Source organism: Vulpes lagopus, chromosome 12, assembly GCF_018345385.1.
Source record: "Vulpes lagopus strain Blue_001 chromosome 12, ASM1834538v1, whole genome shotgun sequence".
Classification (NCBI taxonomy): domain Eukaryota; kingdom Metazoa; phylum Chordata; class Mammalia; order Carnivora; family Canidae; genus Vulpes; species Vulpes lagopus.
Window position 1 is genome coordinate 57,494,856 of NC_054835.1, and position 20,526 is coordinate 57,515,381.

Consider the following 20,526-nt stretch of genomic DNA (forward strand, 5'->3'; position numbering starts at 1 on the left):
ATGCCTGGCACTTCGGGGCGGAAGCACGTAATTGCCAGTGCTTGACCCAGAGCTCTGCCTGCCGTGGCAGTCGTGGGAACGCGTGTGGCTCCACAGCCTGGAACGCAGAGCCACCCAAGGGCTGCGTGGAACCAGCGTGTGGACTTTGCATGAAAGAGAAATACACTTCTGCTGTTAGCTACGCGGAGGTTCTCCCAGGGCTGTTTGTCGGTGCGGAGTAGCCTCGCTCATACTGACTGATGGTGAGTTTTTCCTCTAGAAAAAACCTCAAAGACACAGAATCTCCCCGGGAAGAACCCTACGGACAGTGGAGACAGACGACCACAAAGCCTGCAGTCTTCCGTTTGGTGCGGGCTGAGAATGGACGTGGGCCTGGGATGGACGGGATGAGATCGTTGGCGCAGGTGCTTGAGGCCCGAGGCCTGGGCTGGCCAAGGCTTGCTCCGTAAAGACAAAGAGGTGCGGGTGTTTACAGGACACCTGCCTTGAAGACGCTAAGACACGAAACCTTAATCGCCCCGTAGGCATTGAATCAGCGGCTCTTTTGGGGTTAAGCTTATTCTCTATCCTGTTATCATAGAAGTGTCCTTGGCAGTTTGTTTTGGAGGATCCTCCGTGGAATATTCTGGCGGTAAATGCTTACGGCTACACCTCCTGGGAAATGTGGGGGCTTTATTGTCCAGTCCGTGCGGACCGCTGTTTATCAAGGGGATGGGCAGCCCCCGTCCTCTCTGGCTTTGCCGACTGCGTCCCGGAATGTCCCTCCTACACAAGAGACTCCAGTTCAGCTAATTGTGGAAAAGTCAGCGTCAAGAGGCTCCACTGTGTCCTCTCTCGTTGGGAGCAATTGTAACGGAGCCCGTGACCCCAGGGACTGCGAGGCTCAGTGTGGCCAGAAGGAAGCCGTTTTCAATATTTTACTGTGATTTACTGGAAAATAAGACCAACGGAGACACAGCGTGCTTCGGCCCCGTGAGAGCAGCTCTCCCCAGATTAGCTCACAGAGGAGAGCCGGTTCCGGACGAAGCCACGGTGGGCTTCTGTTGGGGGGTGGGGGGGACAGAGATTCTGAAGTTCCTTCAAGAGAATAAGAGGGAAGAGCTAACATTTCTCTGAAAATGGGGGAGCCGGGAGGAGAGGCCGGCCCGAGCCAGCAGGTGTTCGTGCGCTACCCTGGTGTCCAAGAAGAGGGGGCGCCTCCGTCAGCTGCACCGCGGCGTCCTAGCGGCCGGGGGATGCTGGGAGCACCTCCTCTGGCCCACCCCGCCCACCCCGGGCCCCGTCCCCGCCGTGCCCCTCACCATGACGATCATGTCCCAGAGCTCCTTCAGCAGGCGGACCTCTTTGTGACAAGCCTTGAGCTGCCTGTAGTCTGGGACTGTGACTTCGAACAGGCTCCCGGACTTGCACAGGGCTTCCATGGTGCTCTCCATGGACGCGATGCTCTTTTGTTGCTGGAGGCAGGCGAGGGGGGCCGTCAAGAGCGGGGCTCGTGCTCAGTGCCGGAGCTGTGCCCCGACCCCGGGCACCCCCCAGGGGCAGCTGTCCTCCTGGAGGGGGACACAGCAGCACCCTCTCCCTCCCGCCTTCGCCTGCCCCTGCGTCCGGCCGCGTGGCCAGGCCCTCCAGCTTTGGGAGTTCAGGCACCAGAAGTGACTTTCACGGACCCTGCACCAATGCCCGATTTCCTCCTGAGAGGTTCGAGATCGCTCCATTCTCACCTCCTGGTTTTTTTTTTTTTTTTTTTTTACATTATTAAGCATTATGTAGGTGATGCATGATTGCGTTGAAAATGAGAACAGTCTAGATAAGAGGAGGGAAGCAAGGGTCACTCCGAAGCAGGTGAGTGAGAGCAGGTGTTTTGGCGTGGAGCGGATGAGTGTCTGCGTGGGTGTGCAGGTGGCTCCCCGCGTGTGTGGGCGGCTCCCAGAGGCCTTTCCACGCACGGGCCTGATCACTAAACAAGCTCACGCCGGGTCTCTTCAGAATCCAGCCCTGGGCCCGAGGGCTCCGGGAGAGGCCGCTCACCCCCCACTGGGATTGGGGTGCGATGTGAGATAACGACCCTGAAGAGCGGGGAGGGTCTTTGGAAACAGCGGCTTCGAAGCCGTGCGGGGAGCGGAGGCCGGGGCAGGGCATGTGTGGGTGACCCCAAGGGCACCGGGGTCTTCGTGCTCCTTTGTCGGAGGCCGCAGGCTCGAGCCCGAGGGGCCGTCAGGCCCAGCCCGTGGCACCTGCACGTTGGATGCCGGTTGTGGATGTGGCAGCAGGAGCAGAGGGGGACCTGGCGGGGCTCGGCCACGGGCACACGGTGGCCAGGGAGGGAAGACGACAGGTGAGTGCCAAGCGGGGCGTGACGGGGCCAAGGCGGGCCGAGGTACGGCGGGGGGCCCCGCGGGCCGGGACGCCAGGGCTGGCGTGGACACCGGGCACTTGCCGGGCCCCCAGGCCAGGAACGGGAGCCTGGGGCAGGGCTGGGAGGGCGCCACGCCCTTGGGTGACGCACCTTATTGAGGGACTTGTAGGGGTCGGGGTCCGTGAAGCTGAACGGGGCCTCTCGCCGGAACTTCTCCCTGAACTCGTGCTGCTTGAGCTGCCGGAGAAGTGCTGGGTCACCCCCACCCTGGGCTCCGGCGCGGCCACCCAGAGGGGCGCCCACCCCCGGGGCTGCGCTACCTCGAACTGCTGGCACTTCCGCCTCAGGATGTTGACCTCGTTGGCCTGCAGCGGCGCCACGTTCTGCTTCACCTGGAGGGCCAGCTTCTTGGTGTTGGTCCACTGCTCCGGCAGCTCCTGCGGGGACGCGCAGGGACCCTTCCCTTGTCCGTTCTTTAAAGAACTTTCTGTCATGAAGTATTACGACTCGCGGGGAGTCGCAAAAATAGCACACGGCGTCCCGTGTGGCCCCCCAGCATCCCCGGGGCGGCGCCTTCTGCAGCTGCCGCTGGACCCCTGAACCGGGAAACCCGCCTCGACACGTCTCTGTGAACCAGACGGCAAATTGTCCGTTTTCACCCTGTTTTAACCTGATTCCTGTGCACCTGTATGCGTGTGTTTGCGTATGTTAGATGTCCATGTTGTACACGCATGTTTGCGCAGCGTGCGCGTGCACATTGGTATGGTATGCACACATACCTGCACATGCACGTGTCGTGTGTGTATGACTGTAAGATGTTCATGTGCGTGTGCATGTGCAGGTGTCTCATCGCACGTACACATTTGTGTGTGTGCATGCACATGTGCATACACGAGTAGCACACGCATGTACTTGCACGTGCATGTGTCATGTGTGTATGATTGTAATGTGTGTGGATGTGTTGTATGCATGTGCAGGTGTATCGCACGTGCATGTTTGTGTGTGGGCATGCACACACGTGTACACGAGTAGCACGCACATATACTTGCACGTGCGTGTGTCACATGCGTGTGATTGTAGTGTGTGCGGTGTCGTACGCATGTGCAGGTGTATCACGTGTGCATGTTTGTGCGTGTGTGTGCATGCACATGCACGAGTAGTGTGCACACGTTTGCACTTGCATATGTCCACGTTGTGTGCATGTTAGAGCACGTGCGTGTGCGTGTGTCGTCCTAGGTGATTTTATCCTGTGTGTAAGTCCCTGTCATCACGGCCACAGTCCACACTCAGCGCAGCGCTTGGCTGTAAGGAAACTGCCGTGCCCTGTCCATCTGCACCCGCCCTGGGCCCAGGTTCTAACCTGTGATTTTGCCGTTTCAAGAATGGCTTTGACGATCAGATGAACTTTGGTTCTCTTTTTAAGTTCTCCTCGTTTGAGCAGATATTGGACTTTTGATCATAAAATATTTTGAAGAAAAAGAATCCCAGGCCATGAATTCTTCTCCCACAAAAGATTCGTGTTTCTCTCTCCTCTAACCCTATGTGGGCGGCGGTACCTCTCAAGGCCCATTTCACACCAGTCGCCCCTGGGCCGGGCCACGTGCACTTCGCATCCACACCCTCCGCTGGCCCCTGGGCAGGGTGACAGGGCGGCCACCAGCCCCGTGACAGGCTGCAAACTCTGCTGTCTCCAAAGCAGGGCCCCGGGCAGCGCCTCCTGCCCCTCTGCCCCCACCCCACACCCCCCGCCACCCCGTCTGCCCCAGGGTCCCAGCCCAGATCCAGAGCAGGGCAGAGAGCAGAGAAAGGGGGTGGCGGGTGGGGGCTTCAGGACCCTGTGTTAGCTGTGACGGGCGGGCAAAGGCAGCCTGGAGCCCTCGTCCTGCCCAGCTTGCTTGGTCAGCCCGCCACTCGGACCTTCCGGTCGGTGAGTTCCCGCAGCAGCCGGCCCCTGCCCGGCGCAGGGCCTCCACTGAGCCTGCTCTCTGTCCGGGTCCCCTGCACCCCGGGTGGGCCCATCCTCGGGCCGTGGGGTGTGAAGGCCTTGGTAATCCAACAATTCAATGGTGGAACCGCCGGCTTGCCGTCCCTTCCTTTGCAGGAACCTGCACCCCTGCTGCGAGGGGAGCCCCAGCACTGGGCGCCCCCTCCACCTCCCGGCACTGGGCTGCTGCCTGCCCCCCACCCTGGACCGCATCCCACTGTCCCCCAACTGTGGGCTGCCTCCCCCAACCTTCCCTGGAAGGTTCCCTGGCACTGAGCTGACTTCCCTCCACCTTCCCTGGGTGTCCCCCCCACCCCCCCCACACTTGGCTACTCCCTTCTCCCCTGCCCCGCCTGCCCTGGATGGTATTCCCCTGCCTCCCAACACTAGGCTGCTCCCTTACCCCCACCCCCTGGACGGCAGCCCCCACCGTCCCCCAACACTGGGCTGCTCCCCGCCCCTGCCCTGGACAGTGTGGCGCCAGCCGCTGCCTACCTGCAGCTTCAGGTGAGTCTCCTCCGGGATCTCCTCCCCGTAGGTCTTAAGCAGCTCGATGGTTTGCTTCAGGGGCTCGAACATGTTGTCTGTGGCCGCCTGCCTCTCCTTGACCTTCATCAGATGCCCCATCACCTCCACGAGACCGTCGTAATCCCCCTCCTTGAGGGTCTTGGTTAAGCCCATCCTGGTGACTTTCATGAAGGCTTCTAGGTCGGCCAGGCTGTGGAGCGAGAGGCCCTGGTGAGGGTGTCACCCTCCATGGTGGGGGTGCGTGGTGAGGCAGCCCTGGTCGGGGGAGGCGGCCGGCACGGGGGCTCCCCGGTTACGCTGCGGTCCCTGCCGAGCAAGGGAGAGCTCCCGTCCGCCTCAGGACACCTGCTCTTGACCCCCACCCTACGCTCCCAGCTCCACTGGCCTCCCCGCCGGCACTCCCCGGGGCCTGTGCCCCCATGGCCCCGACCGCGCGGTCACTGGTCCACGGGCGGCATGTCGGGCTGCCTTGCCACCGCCGGGACCCCAGGCAAGGAGATGCTCGATGAGCAGGTGTCCCACTCACAGCCAGGTGACCCCTGGCCCCTGGGACCTACCCTCCATGCGGGGCGGGGGGCTGCTGGCCTCTACACCTGGCCTTCACCCCAGGCCCGCCCGGGAGGAGCACCCCACCGACACCACGAAGGCCTGTTTCTCCGGCTCTCCTCGGCCGAGGTCAAGGTCAGGGCGGCAGCAAGAAGAGCCACGGGTCCCGGCACCCACCTGCTGATGACGTGGTTGCTCAGGTGTCGCTTGAACATGAAGCTCCAGCGCTTGATGGTGTTGAGGAGCACCTGCTTGAAGGGGCGGCAGTCGCACTGGAGCCAACCGTTGAACACCTTGGTGTTCTCACACCTGGACACTTCCTCGTACAGCTTCTCGTAGGAATCGATCTGGAAAACAGAGCCGCTGCTCACCATCAGGCGGTGGGGACCCCCGCGCCCCAGCAGCCCATCCCCAGCTCCGGCAATCTGAAGAATAGGCCGGAAGCTCGAGGTGACCGCGGTCAGGGCGACGCCGGGGCTCCTCACGCTCCCCCCCGGGCGGCGTCTCCCTGCGGGTGGGTGGCTCCTGCTCACGGGCACCTCTCCCCCCGTGTGTGGGGAGGGGGGGTGTGCGTGCGAGGTACTTGTTTCCTTGTGTCCTATCTGTCCGACGCTCGGGCGCCCGGGGCCTTGCTGCCCCTGGTGGGACGGCCTCTCCCAGGGCTGGGAGAGAGACCCCCCACCCCGGGGGCCTGCCTTTCATCCACAGACTAACCCCGAGCCTGCTCCCCAACCACCCTGTCCTAATCCCCCAGGGCCTGGGACCAGGCAGCGAGGGGCCACCCCTACACCCAGGAGCCCACCGACAGGATTCCCACTAGCTGGTCCTTCCTTTCCCGTGGAAACCACAATGCGGGCTGTGGATCCTGCCTTCCTGCCCCTCTGTCCCTCTGTCCCTCTGCCCCAGGAATGACCCTGGGCCATCCCCCGCGGCCCCGTGGGGACGTGGTGTGCCCCCTCCTCCTGAACCCTGGGAGTCCCAAGCTCTCTCCCATGGCAGTCCCTTGCCCTGCTGGGAGGCGCCAGACCAGAATAATGATAAAACCCACATTTAAAAACCACGTCCCCAAGGTTTGAATCGAGCCCAGGGAGCCCCCCCGCCCCCCGGGAAGCCCGCACACGCACCTGCTGCTGGAACTGGGTCAGGTTGGGCGGTGTCTTGGGGACGGCCTCTTGGGCGCGGTGGTCCAAGTCCTCGGGGGCGACCGCGCGCCCGTAGACCAGGAAGTGCTTCATGAACTCCTGGGGGTCGTCGGTCCAGAGGTAGGAGTAACGCTCGAAGGAGTCCTGGTACTCCTCGGCCTCCTTCATGGCGCTGATGACCAGGTTGGACATCTCCTCCCGCATCTCTATGAGGTCCGTCATGTCCTCCAGGTCTGCCTGCGAGCGGGCAGGGGGGAGGCACGCAGGTGAGCCAGCGTCTTGCCTGGGGAACTGGCTTCGACCCGAGCTCTGCGCCCCGGAGGGCGGCCCTCTGCCCCGCGGAGGCGCTGCTAACCTCTCAAGGTGGAAAACCGAGCCATTTGCCGCTTTGCCGGGCTCTCCCGTGAGATTATCTGGGATGTGGCTTTGGCCCCGCCGACCCCGGGGTGGCTCACACACCACTTGCACACCGACTCGCTCGTGCGGGAGTAACTTAGCACCTGCTGTGTGCACGCAAAGGGGTGGGCACTGGCCACGTGGGGGGCGGCGGTCCAGGCATGGGGCCAGACGTTCCTCAAACAGTCACCGACGCCGAGCTTTGCTTTAACGTGTAGCTGGCGGGAGGTCGGGGAGTGTTCCCCGAGGAACCATTGTCCTGGGAACCCCTGGACGGGTGGGCAAAGAGCAAGAGAAGCAGCAAAGCACATGCAAAGGCCCTGCGCTGGGAGGGAGCAGGTGCTCGAGGACCTCAGGGAAGCTGCCGTGAGCGGCTAGAGCAGGGAACAGGGAAGGCCTGATCTGGACAGAATCTTGAATTTCGAGCCACAGAAAACCCGACCCAAGTTGGTTTATGCAACAAGGCAACTCAATGACTCATGAAACTAGAGAGTCTCGAGGTGTGGGGGCGTGTGTGTTAATTATGGCTTTTATTTTCTGTATCTTAAGCTGCCTTGATGTCTTAAAAGCTCGTGCTGGCTGGGGGGACCCTGCCTGTCTGGGGACTAGCCCATCCTGAAGGAGAGAAGGGCCCCGAAGGGCGCATACCCTTCACCTGCACACCAGCCCGCCCTGGGTCTACACCCCCACCCCACCTCCTTTATCAGACACTCCCGGCAGGTGACCCCGGAGCCCAGAGTCACCGACATTGATGCCAACTGGCTAGTCCTCAGCTGTTTCCCCTGCTGGCCCAGCCTTTCCTGTGGATGCCCCCCTGCCCCCACCTCCGTGAAAGGCTCTGGCCTGGGCTTTTCCTTCACCGCACCCCTGCACCTGCCGTGACCCCTGCAGCCCTGCCCTGCTTGCCAGGCCTCTTGATCTTACGGGAGCAGCAGTAACTTCTCTCCCGAAGGCACTGGCCTCTCCACACTGGCACCAGTCACCTCCGCAGATTAAGACCCCAAAGACACAAACGAGACCAGAGAAGGGGGCCGTGTGCGCAGGCTGGGGTACGGCCTGGTCAGTGGACCCTTCTCCTGCTTAGCTCTAACCTCCTCTATGTGTGTCTTCACCAGCAGGTGCATCCCCTTGGAGCCCGCAGCAGGTGCAAGAGCTCTGGACGCCGGAGCACACCGGGGCCCACGTCCATCCCTGAGCTGATCTCCGGTGACAAGCTCTATTCTGGACCCTGAAACGCTTAGTCGAGGCACATCCCTTTTGTGTGGCCACGAAGTCCTCAAGCCATTGCCTTTGCCTGACGCTGTCTGCCTGGAAATCCCTTCCCATCCAGTAAGACCCAAACTCAGCTCCTCTGGGAAGCGGTCCTTGACGCTGGGGCATATTTCCTCTGTGCACTCAGCTCATCACGTGCGTGCACAAACACACATGCACACACGTGTGCACATGTACCTTCTTCCCTGAGAGCACAGAGCCTCCTGCTGTAAGTACTGATTGCAAATAATTCATGCCTGTTAACACAAACCTCAAGCAGCGCAGAAGTGTTTGAAATAAAAACCCCTGGCACCCCCTTGTCCCTGCCGGCTCCCTCCTCACCCCCATCCTGTTGCCCGACGTGAGCGGTCCTCACGGTTAGGAGCATATCCAGAGAAAGTCAGATTTCTGTTCGTTTCAATGAATGAAACCGTCTTCTAAACGTCGTTCTCCGACTTGATGGACACTCAATAACCTGCCGCCAGCCCTTCCCACCCCTGCCTCATCCAGATGCCCCCGGACGGATGGGCCAGAGGCTGCTGAACGCTCCCCTGCTGGACGGCACTTCGGTCCCTTCCAGTTTTTGTTTCACTCTTGCACAAACCATGCCCTGGCACACACGCCTCCCTTCAGGGGAGGCAGCCCTTCCTACGCCTTCCGCGTCCGAGGATCTGCTCTGTGTTTTGCTGAGGTTGTTTACTGCGTCCACGGTACCTGGACGCACAAGCCAACGAAGGCCCGTCTGCCAAAATGCCCGCATGCCGAGGGGACCACAGCGGTGAACTTGCAGAAGCAAGTGCGATGCCAGGGACGGGGGGTAAGAGCGCACCCTCGCCATCCGGCTGGGGCGGGGGCACGTCCACGGGAAAGAAAACCATGCCGACCGGGGAGGAGCCCCTCTGGGGAGGGAACGCAGCCTGGGGACCTCGTCACACGTCACACGCTCGGAACCATCAGCACGTAAAATGTAAGTGACCGGGCGCCGCTGAGTTGGGAAGAAGCCGCAACAAGGGAGCCACCACCCGTGTCGCACGGGCCCCGACTCACCTTGTAGCTCACCCGGCCCTTGGCCAGCCGGGGGATGAGCTTGGCTGCATTGTAGATGTCGTTGATCAGGCCCTCGATCAGCCTCAGGAAGCCACGGTCCACGCCCACCTCCAGGGACGGATGGAAAACCAGCCCTTCCTCGCCCAGCTCCATGCAGACCTCAAACAGCGGCGCGACGCTCTCCTGAAACAGGCCGGCCCGGGGTCAACGCCCCGAGTTCGGTGGAAGCCCTCCCGGGGCCCTGATGTCGTCTCGGAGAACCCCAGGGCCGCCCCGCGCTGCCCCCGGGGGACCCCTGAGCAAGCTTCAAGGAACCGCGCTCGTGCCGCAGGGCCCAGAGCAGCCCGGCACTTGGCCCCCGGGTTCCCCGAGTACATGAAATGAGGATCATGGTTTTATAGAACAGAGCCCCGGGGCTGCTGTGAGGACTCAGCGCGTGGGAGGCGCGGGGGTGCCGGCCGCTCACCCCCAGGCGTGGGCAGCCCCGCCGTGCGCCGGGGGGTCACGGCTGCTCGGGAGAGCACCACCCTCACGTCCACGGTGCTAGGCGGCTCCCCCACGAGCGTCTTGGTCCCGTGACTCATTGACAGGAAGACAATTTCGCCTTAAAAGATGAAATAACCGGTCGACAACCAGTCTGGTTCCGTGTCTCCACTGACGAAGTTCTCGGAGGTGCCGGCGATGAGGACCGGGTTATATCAATCCCAGCTTGCCCTCGTGGTGGACGATGGCGGGTCATGGCTAGGTGCGTGGGCTCGACGGACAAGACCGGGTGCAGCCGGGTTGCACGCGAGACGATCCTGGGAGCTGAGAACGTGTCGGCCACCATGCAACAAGCCTCGGTGACAGAAGCGTGACGGCGTCAGCCTTCTCTCGTTATTTCCCATAGAACGTTGGGTGTCGGTGGACGTACACATGACGACATGCCAGGGAGGAACGTGTGGACGCGGTCATGGCACAGTACCGGGCTCAGTTACCAATTTGCACTCTAGCATTTGGAAAACGGACACTTCTCTTCATGAAGGAAGAAATTGATATTAATTTTTTCATGTTTCGTCGTGATCTTTTTAATGTCTCTCTCTTATGTTTTATTTTTCATGGCAAAATTGCCTTGCAGGCCAATTAGTTGAGCCCCTAAAATGGCTGGAGCTGGACAGGAAGCAGCCTGGCTTTCGCTGTGCTCCGGAAAGGACACACGCTCACGTCCACGGGAGGATCCCGTTCGTAAAGCAGGTGCTCACTGTAACCCTGTCTGTCCCTGGAGCCCCCTCGCGAGGCTGCGGGGCTGAGGGTGCCCGCCTCATTTGTCAGGTGACCTGGGGGAGGTTAGCCCAACACACCGGTGATCCTCAAAGTATGGGCCGAGGCCCACAAGTGGCCATGAGATCCACTCCACAGCTGCTCATCTTCCAAACATAGTCCCATGATGGCCCTGTGGGCGGTTGACTCAAGAACCCACTGGTTTTCTCTGTGACCAAGGGATGGTGTTTCCTAGTGGCCAAGTGAACTGCTAACTGGTACAGAAGGTCAATGGTCAAAAAAAAAAAAAGGGAAGGTCAATGGTCACAAACTCAGATGACCAACCTTTTCTAAAGCCTCTCACTCAGGGGTCTGCTCCTGCTGCTGGGCCACTTGCAGATATGGGGACTCTCCGGGATTTTGGGGAGAATGACATTTTGTCATCAGGACATCCGTCGTGTTTTGGTTGCGACCGATTAACTATTAATGACTTAACTTGCTGACACTTCGCATCATTGTGGGCTGCTTGGTGAACCTTATAGTCGGTAGTAATGATGACTTTCATCCGTAGAATTTCGGGTCTGTGCTCATCTGGTGTCACGTGAGCTGGGCTCAGACATGAATCATCCATCCTCTGCAGCTTGTACAAGGGCATCCTGCTGCCCTCCCCACCATCGTTCCTGCGGGTGCGCTAGGTGGGATGGGGGACCTTTGATCTTCTCCTACTGGCAGTATTCAAAATCATTTGGGAATTATCGTAATGGGAAAGACACGCGGGGGGGGGGGTTGGATGAGGCCCCACCCCCATGGAAAATGCTGGAGAATGCCAGCACAGCCTCTTTGCTGACCACGCTGAACACTTCCACGGACCCCTCGGAGGGCCGAGTAGGTTAGTAGCTGATGCTGCTGACGGGAGGGTACCCCTGCCCCATCTACTTGGGTAGCGAACACTGCCCAGGGGCAACAAGGTAGGACCGTTAGGTATCCTATAGCCTATTTATGGTACGGCAGATTTAAGGTGACCTGATGTCCTGAGTGCTGGGACCTAAAGAGGGTCCTGGGATACAGGACTTTCAGTTTTAAAACCAAGGCAGGTAGTTCACCTTCTGCAGGGTCTAACGGCTGTTTATTTGCAACAGGATAGCCTGGTCTTTCATCAGGAAACTGTAAACTATAGATTCCAAGGGAGACCTTATAACACCGTTTTTATAGCACAAATCTATGAGCATCTTATACTTATAACTCACATCCAGGACCATGTTGTCTATGAAGTAATTCAGAGATTTGTGGATGAAATGGTCATACTCGTCCAGGACCATGTTGTCGACATAGTTGACATAGTCTTTCCAGGACTGGCTGGTCGTGTCTGCTCTGAAGAGTTCAGCATTTTCCTGCAAATAGGACCACACGGCTGGCTGCCATTTCACGGGCTCACCCGTTCACTCTTTAACCAGCTCACTTGGCGACTCTGGGACGCTCTTGTCCCTGTTCACCTACTCCAGACACACACAACTGCTTTTTTGCGTCTCGAATATGCCAGATGCTTTCCTGCATTAGGCTCTTTGCATAGGCTTCTCCCTCCCATTCTGGCCACATCTAGCTTCTTCTAGGTTTCAGCCCAGATGTCACCTCCCCACGAAGGAAAGCCCTCCTTCACTACCTCCCGTTCATCTCAGATTTGACTTCTGTCCCTGCTTCTCACCTGTATTCCCTCTAGCAATCCATTATTTGTGTCTACCATGGCATGGATGGCAACCATGTGTGTCTAGTCTGTATCTCCTCTTGATGCCAAGCCATATGAGGATAGGGCTTGATTGTCCTTTCCACTATTGTGCCTTATGCATACAGCAGGGTGCCTGGGACAAAGCAGGAGCGAGGGAATGGATGGATAGGTGGTTGGCATGATGAGTGGATGGATGGTTGGATGGATGGGTGGATGGATGGATGGATGAATTTCTAGATAGGAGGACAGAGGGATGGATGGGGGTGGATAGGTAGATGAATGGATAGATGTGTGGATGAAAGAATAGATGGAGGAATGGATAGATGGATGGATGGGTGAACGGATTTATGGATAGGAGGATAGATGGATGGATGAGTGGATAGATGTGTGGATGGATGGATGGATGGACGTATGGATGGGTGGATGGATATGTGGATGGGAGGATAGATAAATCTTTAAGACACTGAGTGCCATAGGGAACAAAACGATGAATATGACCCAGTTCACACCCTCAAGCAATTATGTTCTAAGAGGGGAAAGAAGACACAGACCTAAATAACTTCAGCGTAAGGTAGAAAGAAATGGTTCAGATGACTATCGTATGCATAGAAGACTCTGGCAACTATGACAACAAAGCCTTGTCTTGTCGGCTTGGTGGCCTCCACTTCTCCTAGGATCCTGCCCGCTGCTGCCCTGGCTCTCCGCCTGTCTTGTTGCTGCGCTGTGAACCCTTCCCCTACCCTGGCCAACACCCATTTCCAACACATCTGAGAGTGTTGCAGATTAATTGGTTCATTCTTCCAAGTCATGTTTGCAGTTTAACATCTTAATTTAGTGAGACCTTCTGGCACCACAGCAGAGGGGAAAGGAAGAGGATCTGAGAACGAGACAAAATATTTTGGTCCAGTCAAGTCACTCCATTAGGGGAATGACCTTCCAAGCAATGGCTTGACCATGAGAACAGCCAACCATAGACCCTCCACCCAGTGGGGCCCACAGGCTGTCAGGGGTGACGATCCATCATTTAAGTCCATATCCATGATTTTGTACCAAGCACTGGGAAACCCCCAGAAAACTGAAAATATCTTGAGCTCAAGGGAGAATTTTCTCTTTTTCAGGCCAATGCAGAGCTCCACCTTTTACATTTGCCTCAGAAATAAGCTAACATGCGAGCTAGAAAGAAACGGCTGCCAAGTGAGGAAGGCATGAGAACCCCCACGCTGGCAGGAACCCAGGCAGTGCTTCCAGGGGCGCCCGGTGACCATCCTGCCTCCTCCCTCAGAACGAGGCAGCACGTCCCTCAGAGTGAGGCCCACGGCTGTTGAGGCTGTTGGCAGAAAGGGACAACCTAAGCTCTCGGGAGTGCAACGTGTGTGCCCGCACAGCACCCTGATTTAAACGTGTTGGCACCCATGCACCCTGTACACACGTTCGTTCCACATTCCTCCTACGCTCATGATGGGAGACCCTGAAGGACTCCGGGTACACACTCAGTGCCCGCCTCACACAGTGCTTCTCAGGGAAACAAGACGTGTTGACCTCGTACAAAGATGTCACTTGTCCGTACTGCTCTGTGCAGGGTAGGGGGTGCCGACCCCTTAGCACAGAGGAGGGCGGGACTCATTGCAAGAGGAATCCGGCTAACGAGCGTACGTTTAGGATAGTCTGCTTCTTGAAAATAAGACTCCCAGACTAGAGATCGTAGCCTTCTATGACCCTAACGTCATTCTTATGGCATCTCTGGCTCTCCCTCTTCTACCAAGAGTGAGTGGCCTGTCGGAGGCCCCTCCGGCTGAGTCCTCACCGCGACCATGGCTTGGATCTTCAGGCCAGCGTCCTTGACCGCAGTGTAGCGCTTGTTAGAATTGACCACCCTCCCCTCCAAGTCCAGCAGGGCTTCCTTCTTATTGTCCTTCCTCTCAAACATCGGGTTGGCCGACCAGTCCTGTCAGGAAAAGGGGGGAGTGAGGAAAACAGTGGGGGGGGGGGAATGCCTGTGGTCTCCTGGCTTCGCCCCATGCTCGTCAGTATGAATGTCCTTGTCCCTCGGAGAGGCCTGGGAGCCCCTGAGGGATTGCCGGGCACCTCCAAACCAGTCAGGGGCTCGGGGCAGCAAGGAGACCATTGGGAGGCTTTACCCACCTAGCCCAGAGGAGTCACCCTGGGGTCAGGGCTGTATGGGCAGAGCTGGGCTGAGCATCCATAGCTCCAAATAGCAGGTCTAGTGGGGATGAGTCCCTTTTGTGGGGACAACTGACTTGTTGTTGGGGCAGGGAGGTGCGGGGAATGGGGGGCTCTGGCCCTCCTGCAACTGGGAGTCCTGCTGCAAGGATGCTAGTCATCTATAATTATGATTTTGCTTTTACTCAATTATCCAATAATTAGATTTTTTTTTTTTTAGTCTTAAATTTTCATCAGAGTGATACACATATGGCAATGAAACCCATAGCAGGTTCTGGACAAAACGTGTGCCCCCTTGGCCCCATCCTTCCCCATCCCCCCACCCTGTTCCCCAGTGGGAACTTCAGCTCTACCCCCGATAGCTGTCCGCAGTGCCCTCGAAGGTTTGTGGGACTCTATGTTGGATTTAGCCACGTCCAGACCATCTTGACCTCTGGTGTGAACGACAGGGCTTAGCTCACCTGCCTCCCTCCTCTGCCCTCTATATAATCTGATAATTATATATACCTTTAAAAAAAATTACTTACTTCAGGTCTAAAGGACTGATTTGAATTGTCTTCTTTACAAATTACTTGATTTTCTCACTCAGCTAAGGAGTCAGATGCTACCTACGGTCTTGTTTCGCTGTTGACTTTTGGATGGAGTAACCCACGGGAGGGCCTGTGCCTGGGAGGGCCAGGGTTCCTCCAGACTTCACCCCTGCAGCCGAAGCCTGAGTGAGCTGGCCCGCCATCCACCCCTCGCCTTTCGGCCCTGCGGCAGCTTCTGAAAGGAGGTACGGAGGAGACGGCGAGGGGCCAGGGCCGAGAGGCCGGCGTGGTTACCCTCCCCGTACCTGGGGTTGATGTGGGAGGTGGTCAGGGCCAGCCAGACAAGGGCACGAGGGTGAGGCCCCCACGATGGGATTAGTGTCCTTACAGGAAAAGGCAGAGACTAAACTCTGTCTCCACCACGTGAGGACCCAGTGAGAAGGTGAGCATCCGCGAGCCAGGAAGCGGCCCTCGCCATGAGCCCGCCTCTGGAGCTGGGAGCCGTCTAAGCCTGCGGCGGCGGGTGGCAGCAGCCCGGCACACCAGGACAGCGAGCCCGGGCCCTGGCCTCCCCTCCTTCAGGGCGTCTCTGCTGCTCTGGCGCAGAGGGCGAGCCACGTCAGCACGCACGGCTAGCCCCAGCGGCCTGAGCCGGTGGCAGCGTCACTCCTCCCGTCCTCGTGGGCCCCGTGGCGAACGTGGAGACCGTGAGTTCCCGACGGGGATACTCGCGAGGGAGTGAACGGAGTGCGGAAGGTGCCCACTCACGAACTGGGCAAATACGGCCCATTTCACACCTAACCAGGTCCAGGGGACAGTGACAGGAGGGGGCTCACATCTGGACACAGCGCGGTGGCGTTTCTGAGCCCTGAGGGCAACGAGGAACTTGACGCCGTGTCTCCAGAGAGAGCAGGGGCGCCCACGGGACAGCCACTCCGCCCCTTGCCTTGTCAACGTGAGGCTATGAGACGGGGACCGTGATGGCTGATTGTGTCCCCCAGATTCCCAGGGGGAGGCCCTGACCCCCAGCACCAAGGCCTGTATTTGGAGATGGGTTTTTAAAGAGGTGATTGAATTAAAATGGGGTCACTAGGGCGGGCCCAAAGCCAATCTCGTGGGTGTCCTTATAAGGAAAGGAGCTCAGGACACAGACGCGTACAGAGGATGTACGTCTGTCCACATGAGGACACGGGGAGGAGACGGCCGTCTGCGAGCCCCGGAGAGAGGCGTCCGGAGAACCAGCCCGGAAGGCTCCCCCTGTCTCGGAGGTCCAGCCTCCAGGACTGTGAGCAGATACACCTCCGTTGTTTTAGCGGCCGGGTTGGTGGGCTTCATCGGGGCAGCCCGAGCTCACTAGAGATGTTTCTAGACCATCGAAAGGAAAGGACCATATCCAGACACCCTTCGTCTGGGCGGGATGGCTGTCGGCGAGGTGAAGTCAAGAGACACGAGCAAGGACCCAGACAGTGTGTCATCAATGCACACTTCGTGCCTGCAGACACATCCTGGGGAGATGTTCTACTCAAATGACAACCGAATCAGGAAAAATAAACAGTGAGGGGCAATGATCCTTGCCTACGGCTTACGGAATACACCTGAGTGGACGGCGGTGAGGTGAGCGTGAGCCACAATGCAGAAAAGGGGGCTCACACTGTGACAAGGCAGAGGAGGTTCGAACCCAATGACGGCCTGAGTCAGAAACGTGAGAATCTCCCGGCTCAGAGGTTGGTGGGGCGGAGAGGGGGTGGGGTGCAAGACCGCGTGACCTGAGGTCCCACGGGGGTGCCGCGGTGGGCGTTGTCATTATTTCACCTCGATACCGTGATATCGTGATGGAGAAACACAGATTACACGTGGCTGTTTCGAACACAAAGTGGAGCCACATAGTAGACCTTGAAAACTAACGACGCGGGGAGAGTTAAAACTCGCCCTGGGACGTGTTCTGTGGACGCCTCTGTGCATCAGGGCCTTGATGACAGACCGTGGGGAGGCTAGTGTAGGGTATCCCCCCCAACACCCCGTTTTCTGGATTGGACTTGAGTGGAAGTCGCCTCGGTGCTTCACAGAGCGGGGCTGAGCCTCCGTACACCCGCCCGCCCCTTGCTCCCGGTGCCCTGCCTGGCACAGAGGGGACCCCGCAGGCGCTCTTGCTGAGCTCAACAGAATGGAACAGAACTGACCTCTGCGGGCCGGCCCGGGACTTCCCTGCCCCCCACCTCTACATGGCCGTGTGGTCCAGAGCCTCAGACGGCAAGTTCCCGCTGCCTTTGGCCCTTCCTATGAGCTTCTCCGCGTGGTCCCTTTACCCAGGGACCCTCTCCTGGGCCTCGGATTAAGCCCCGCTCGGTGCCTTGCCGCTTCCTCACCTTCATGGCCTGAGCAATCCCATCTATATTTTGCTTTGCTTTTTGTATCCTGTTCTGCAAGTTGTGGAGGATTTCTCGCATCTCTTGGATATATTCTAACACACCTAAAATGTAAACATAAAGGTGGTGGCGAGATGAGCGTGAGCCACAATGCAGAAAAGGGAGGTTCACACTGTGACAAACCAGAGGAGATCTGAACCCAATGACGGCCTGAGTCAGAAACGGCAAGAATCTCCCGGCCCAGAGGTTGGCGGGGCGGAGAGGGGGGTGGTGCAAGGCGGCGTGACGTGAGGTCCCGGGGGGTGCCGCGGTGGGCAGTAACTGCTGGGGCGTTGTCGTTACTTAAACCTTGGTATATGGGTGGAGGAACGCAGCTTACAAAGATCTTGCAGAAGGAACCATTCAGTCAGAGGAACACTTCTCCTGCGCTGGCTGAGTGCTCATCCTTACACGAGGGCTCTGGGAAAACACGTCTCCCGCGCATCGAGAGCTCCCTGGATGCCACGTTGAGGAGCATCGCCCATGGTGTGTCTTTGGAAGCAGGACTGGCCTCTCCCCAAACAGGTGGGTCGTTCGTTCCACCCGGGGACCCCGCACCCCATGAGCCCCTGCCCCTCCAACCGCCAGCAGAGGCCCTGGTGGCACTTGAGCATAGTGACTAGTCTGGGCCGAAGCGGCTGGAAAGAGGGGTGTCCTTGGGCAGCGGCGAGAAGCAGCACGGGCTTCTCTGCGCACAAAGTCCAGGCCGACCCTGGCTTCAGGGAGCTGGACAGTCCACGTTCTCATGGAGACAGTAGAGGAAGGACATGGCTGCAGAGGGCCAAAAGGATGGCACAAGGCAGGTCGCGGGGGAGAGCCCTGGCGGTGGTGCCCACTGAGGTGGGTCCAGGGGTGAAGGAGGTCGGGGAGGGGGGTCTGCTGCCTCACGGGCACACGTCTTTCTGCTTCTCTGATGCCTACCCTGGGACCGCCCACCGTACCTGCGTGGGGAACCACCGCGAAGCCCCAGGCCCCACAAGCTCCCCGTGGAGCCTTTGGGACCCTGAGAGATCCCCAAGGGGTCTTTGCCAGGTTCCTTTCCTAAGTGACACAGATGGTCTCCTTGGGACAAGGGCAAGCAGGTGGAACTATCCTTTGGCCTTAAACATAACCCCGTTGCAGTCAAAGCGGCAGAAGCAGCCACTCGCGAGGGTCAGAGGACAGACGCTGGACGGATTGGACCCCCACCCGCCCTCCCCACCCTCCCAAGTGGAGCCCACAGGTGAGATGAATGTGGCTTTGGTACCTTCGCTGTTCCAGAAGAGCGTGGTTTCAGCACGCGATAATTTGACATCGGTTGCTTCCAGTTCTGACTTTATTAGTGGAAGCTCTACATCCGTCAACGTGGTCTTTATCTGAAACACAAAGGCCGGGTTTCAAGGCCTCTGTTCCAAATCCCACCAGATTTAAAACGGTCTCACGGTAAGGGTCTTATCACTCGGTGCCAACCAAACCAATTACAATTAGTGTCATTTAATGCGGAATTACATAGAAATCAAATTCCAGGAGATCTCAACTTGTTTTTGTTTTTTTTTTTTTTTTTTTTTTTTGAGATTTCAACTTGTAAGACTATTTTTGTCACCAAGGATTTATGCATACACGTAACTCTTCGTTGCCCACCGTACGGAGCAGAGACGGAAGGAAAGGTGATAACGGGACGACCAGGGAGTGCATGATCCCAAACTGTTTTTATTTGGCTTAGAATCCTATAAAGAAACAGATGCAGGTAAACTGGAGCACACCTGGGCTCAGAATCTCTCCTTGGTCACGAATCCAAAATGTGCATTTTGGTTACCTACAGGAGATCCGGGATCTGCAGGGAAGCCCTTCGAGTCGTGAGCAGATCGGAGCGACGGGACAGGCTCTACAGTCTTGGTACGGTCCTACCCGGCTCTAAGAAATTAGTTTAATTGCCTGAAGAAATGTCAGTTCACAAACCAGAGGGAGGGAGGAAAAGGAGAAAGAGGGTGTATCCGGGTTTTAGAAATTATTCCTTTAAATCACAAGCACCATTTAAGTTCTGGAATCTCCATCTGGAAAATTTTTAAAATTTTATTTATTTCTTCACGAGAAGCAGAGAGCGAGGCAGAGACATGGGCAGAGGGAGAAGCAGGCTCCACGCAGGGAGCCCGATGCGGGACTCGATCCCGGGACCCCAGGATCACGCCCTGGGCTGAAGGTAGATGCTCAGCCCGCTGAGCCACCCGGGAGCCCCTCTATTTAGCAACATTTTAGTTTTGCATAACTTTTCGAGGACACTCCTACTCTCGAAAGTGAGGGGTACATGTGGAACTAGAGCTGTACACTAGATGCCCGCCACCTGGCATACCTTCCACACGCCTGGTGCTTCCACGGGGAGCCCTGCGGACCTCTGCCCTCAAGTGTTTCCGGTGGTTTGCCCTCCAAGTGGGTGGTCGAGGGCAGAGAAATAAAGCTTAAGAGCTTGTCGCCAGGAGCAACTGGACAGAAATAAGAGAAGGCATCCGCGGGGATCACGGAGCGAGTGAACGTGGACTGTTGGCTCTTCTCATCCGAGCTTAGATACTAAACCGCCGTCTCCCCGTCCTTGGTACCCTTGCCTGGAGACGGTGTGTCAAGCGAGACCGTTTCATGACGCGCCTCTTTGGTATGTTTAGGAACTAACTCCTGGGAATGGAGTCGCGGGGGGAGCCCTTTCGACAGAACCTAGGGAGCTGGGCCAGGGGGCTGAGCCCCTGGTGGCGAGCAGAGACGGCAGGTGCGTCCGGGGCCAGCCCGGCCGGGAGCGCTCGCCCACGAACGACGCGGACGCTCGGGGACTCGGGGAGCCCACTCATTCATTGCCTATTTCCCCCCGTGATGGCCCGGATGAGTAGCTGAATGTCACTGTCGTGCTGTAATGGCCCGAGTAACCGAAGCTCGCGGTGAGGAGATTCACGCCGTAACCTGTGCGTCCTGTGTGCCTTGTACCGGCCGAGGTTGTGAACTCACATCTTCAGGGCACTGTCCCCGTGTGCTCCCACAGACCCCGCAGCGGATTCCTCGAGGCACCACGGCTCCCCCCTGCTCCGACGCTGTGGGACGTGAGCGAGCCCCGTTGCACTACTTTCCCCTGGCTCGCCGCCGCCGGGAGCCTTCTGCTCTGGGAGGAGCCCCTGGACACTTGTCGCAGCGCCGCGGCTGGGAGGTGCTCTGGGGCGGGCCGACGCCAAACCCCCG

At 58.3% G+C, this 20,526-nt stretch overlaps 1 protein-coding gene across 1 annotated transcript in view; it reads right to left on the reverse strand.

Annotated features, from left to right (window-relative positions):
- The window catches only part of DNAH17 (dynein axonemal heavy chain 17), a 96,153-nt gene that overhangs the window by 58,545 nt on the left and 17,082 nt on the right, over nt 1-20,526 (reverse strand). The window contains exons 14-24 of the mRNA XM_041724756.1: nt 18,575-18,683; nt 17,290-17,393; nt 14,017-14,157; nt 11,737-11,880; nt 9,251-9,433; nt 6,539-6,793; nt 5,592-5,761; nt 4,836-5,058; nt 2,677-2,793; nt 2,507-2,593; nt 1,302-1,454 (exon numbers count right to left, since the gene is read on the reverse strand). Of these exons, the coding sequence (XP_041580690.1) occupies nt 1,302-1,454; nt 2,507-2,593; nt 2,677-2,793; nt 4,836-5,058; nt 5,592-5,761; nt 6,539-6,793; nt 9,251-9,433; nt 11,737-11,880; nt 14,017-14,157; nt 17,290-17,393; nt 18,575-18,683 (1,686 nt within the window). The remainder of the gene's footprint in view (nt 1-1,301; nt 1,455-2,506; nt 2,594-2,676; nt 2,794-4,835; nt 5,059-5,591; nt 5,762-6,538; nt 6,794-9,250; nt 9,434-11,736; nt 11,881-14,016; nt 14,158-17,289; nt 17,394-18,574; nt 18,684-20,526) is intronic.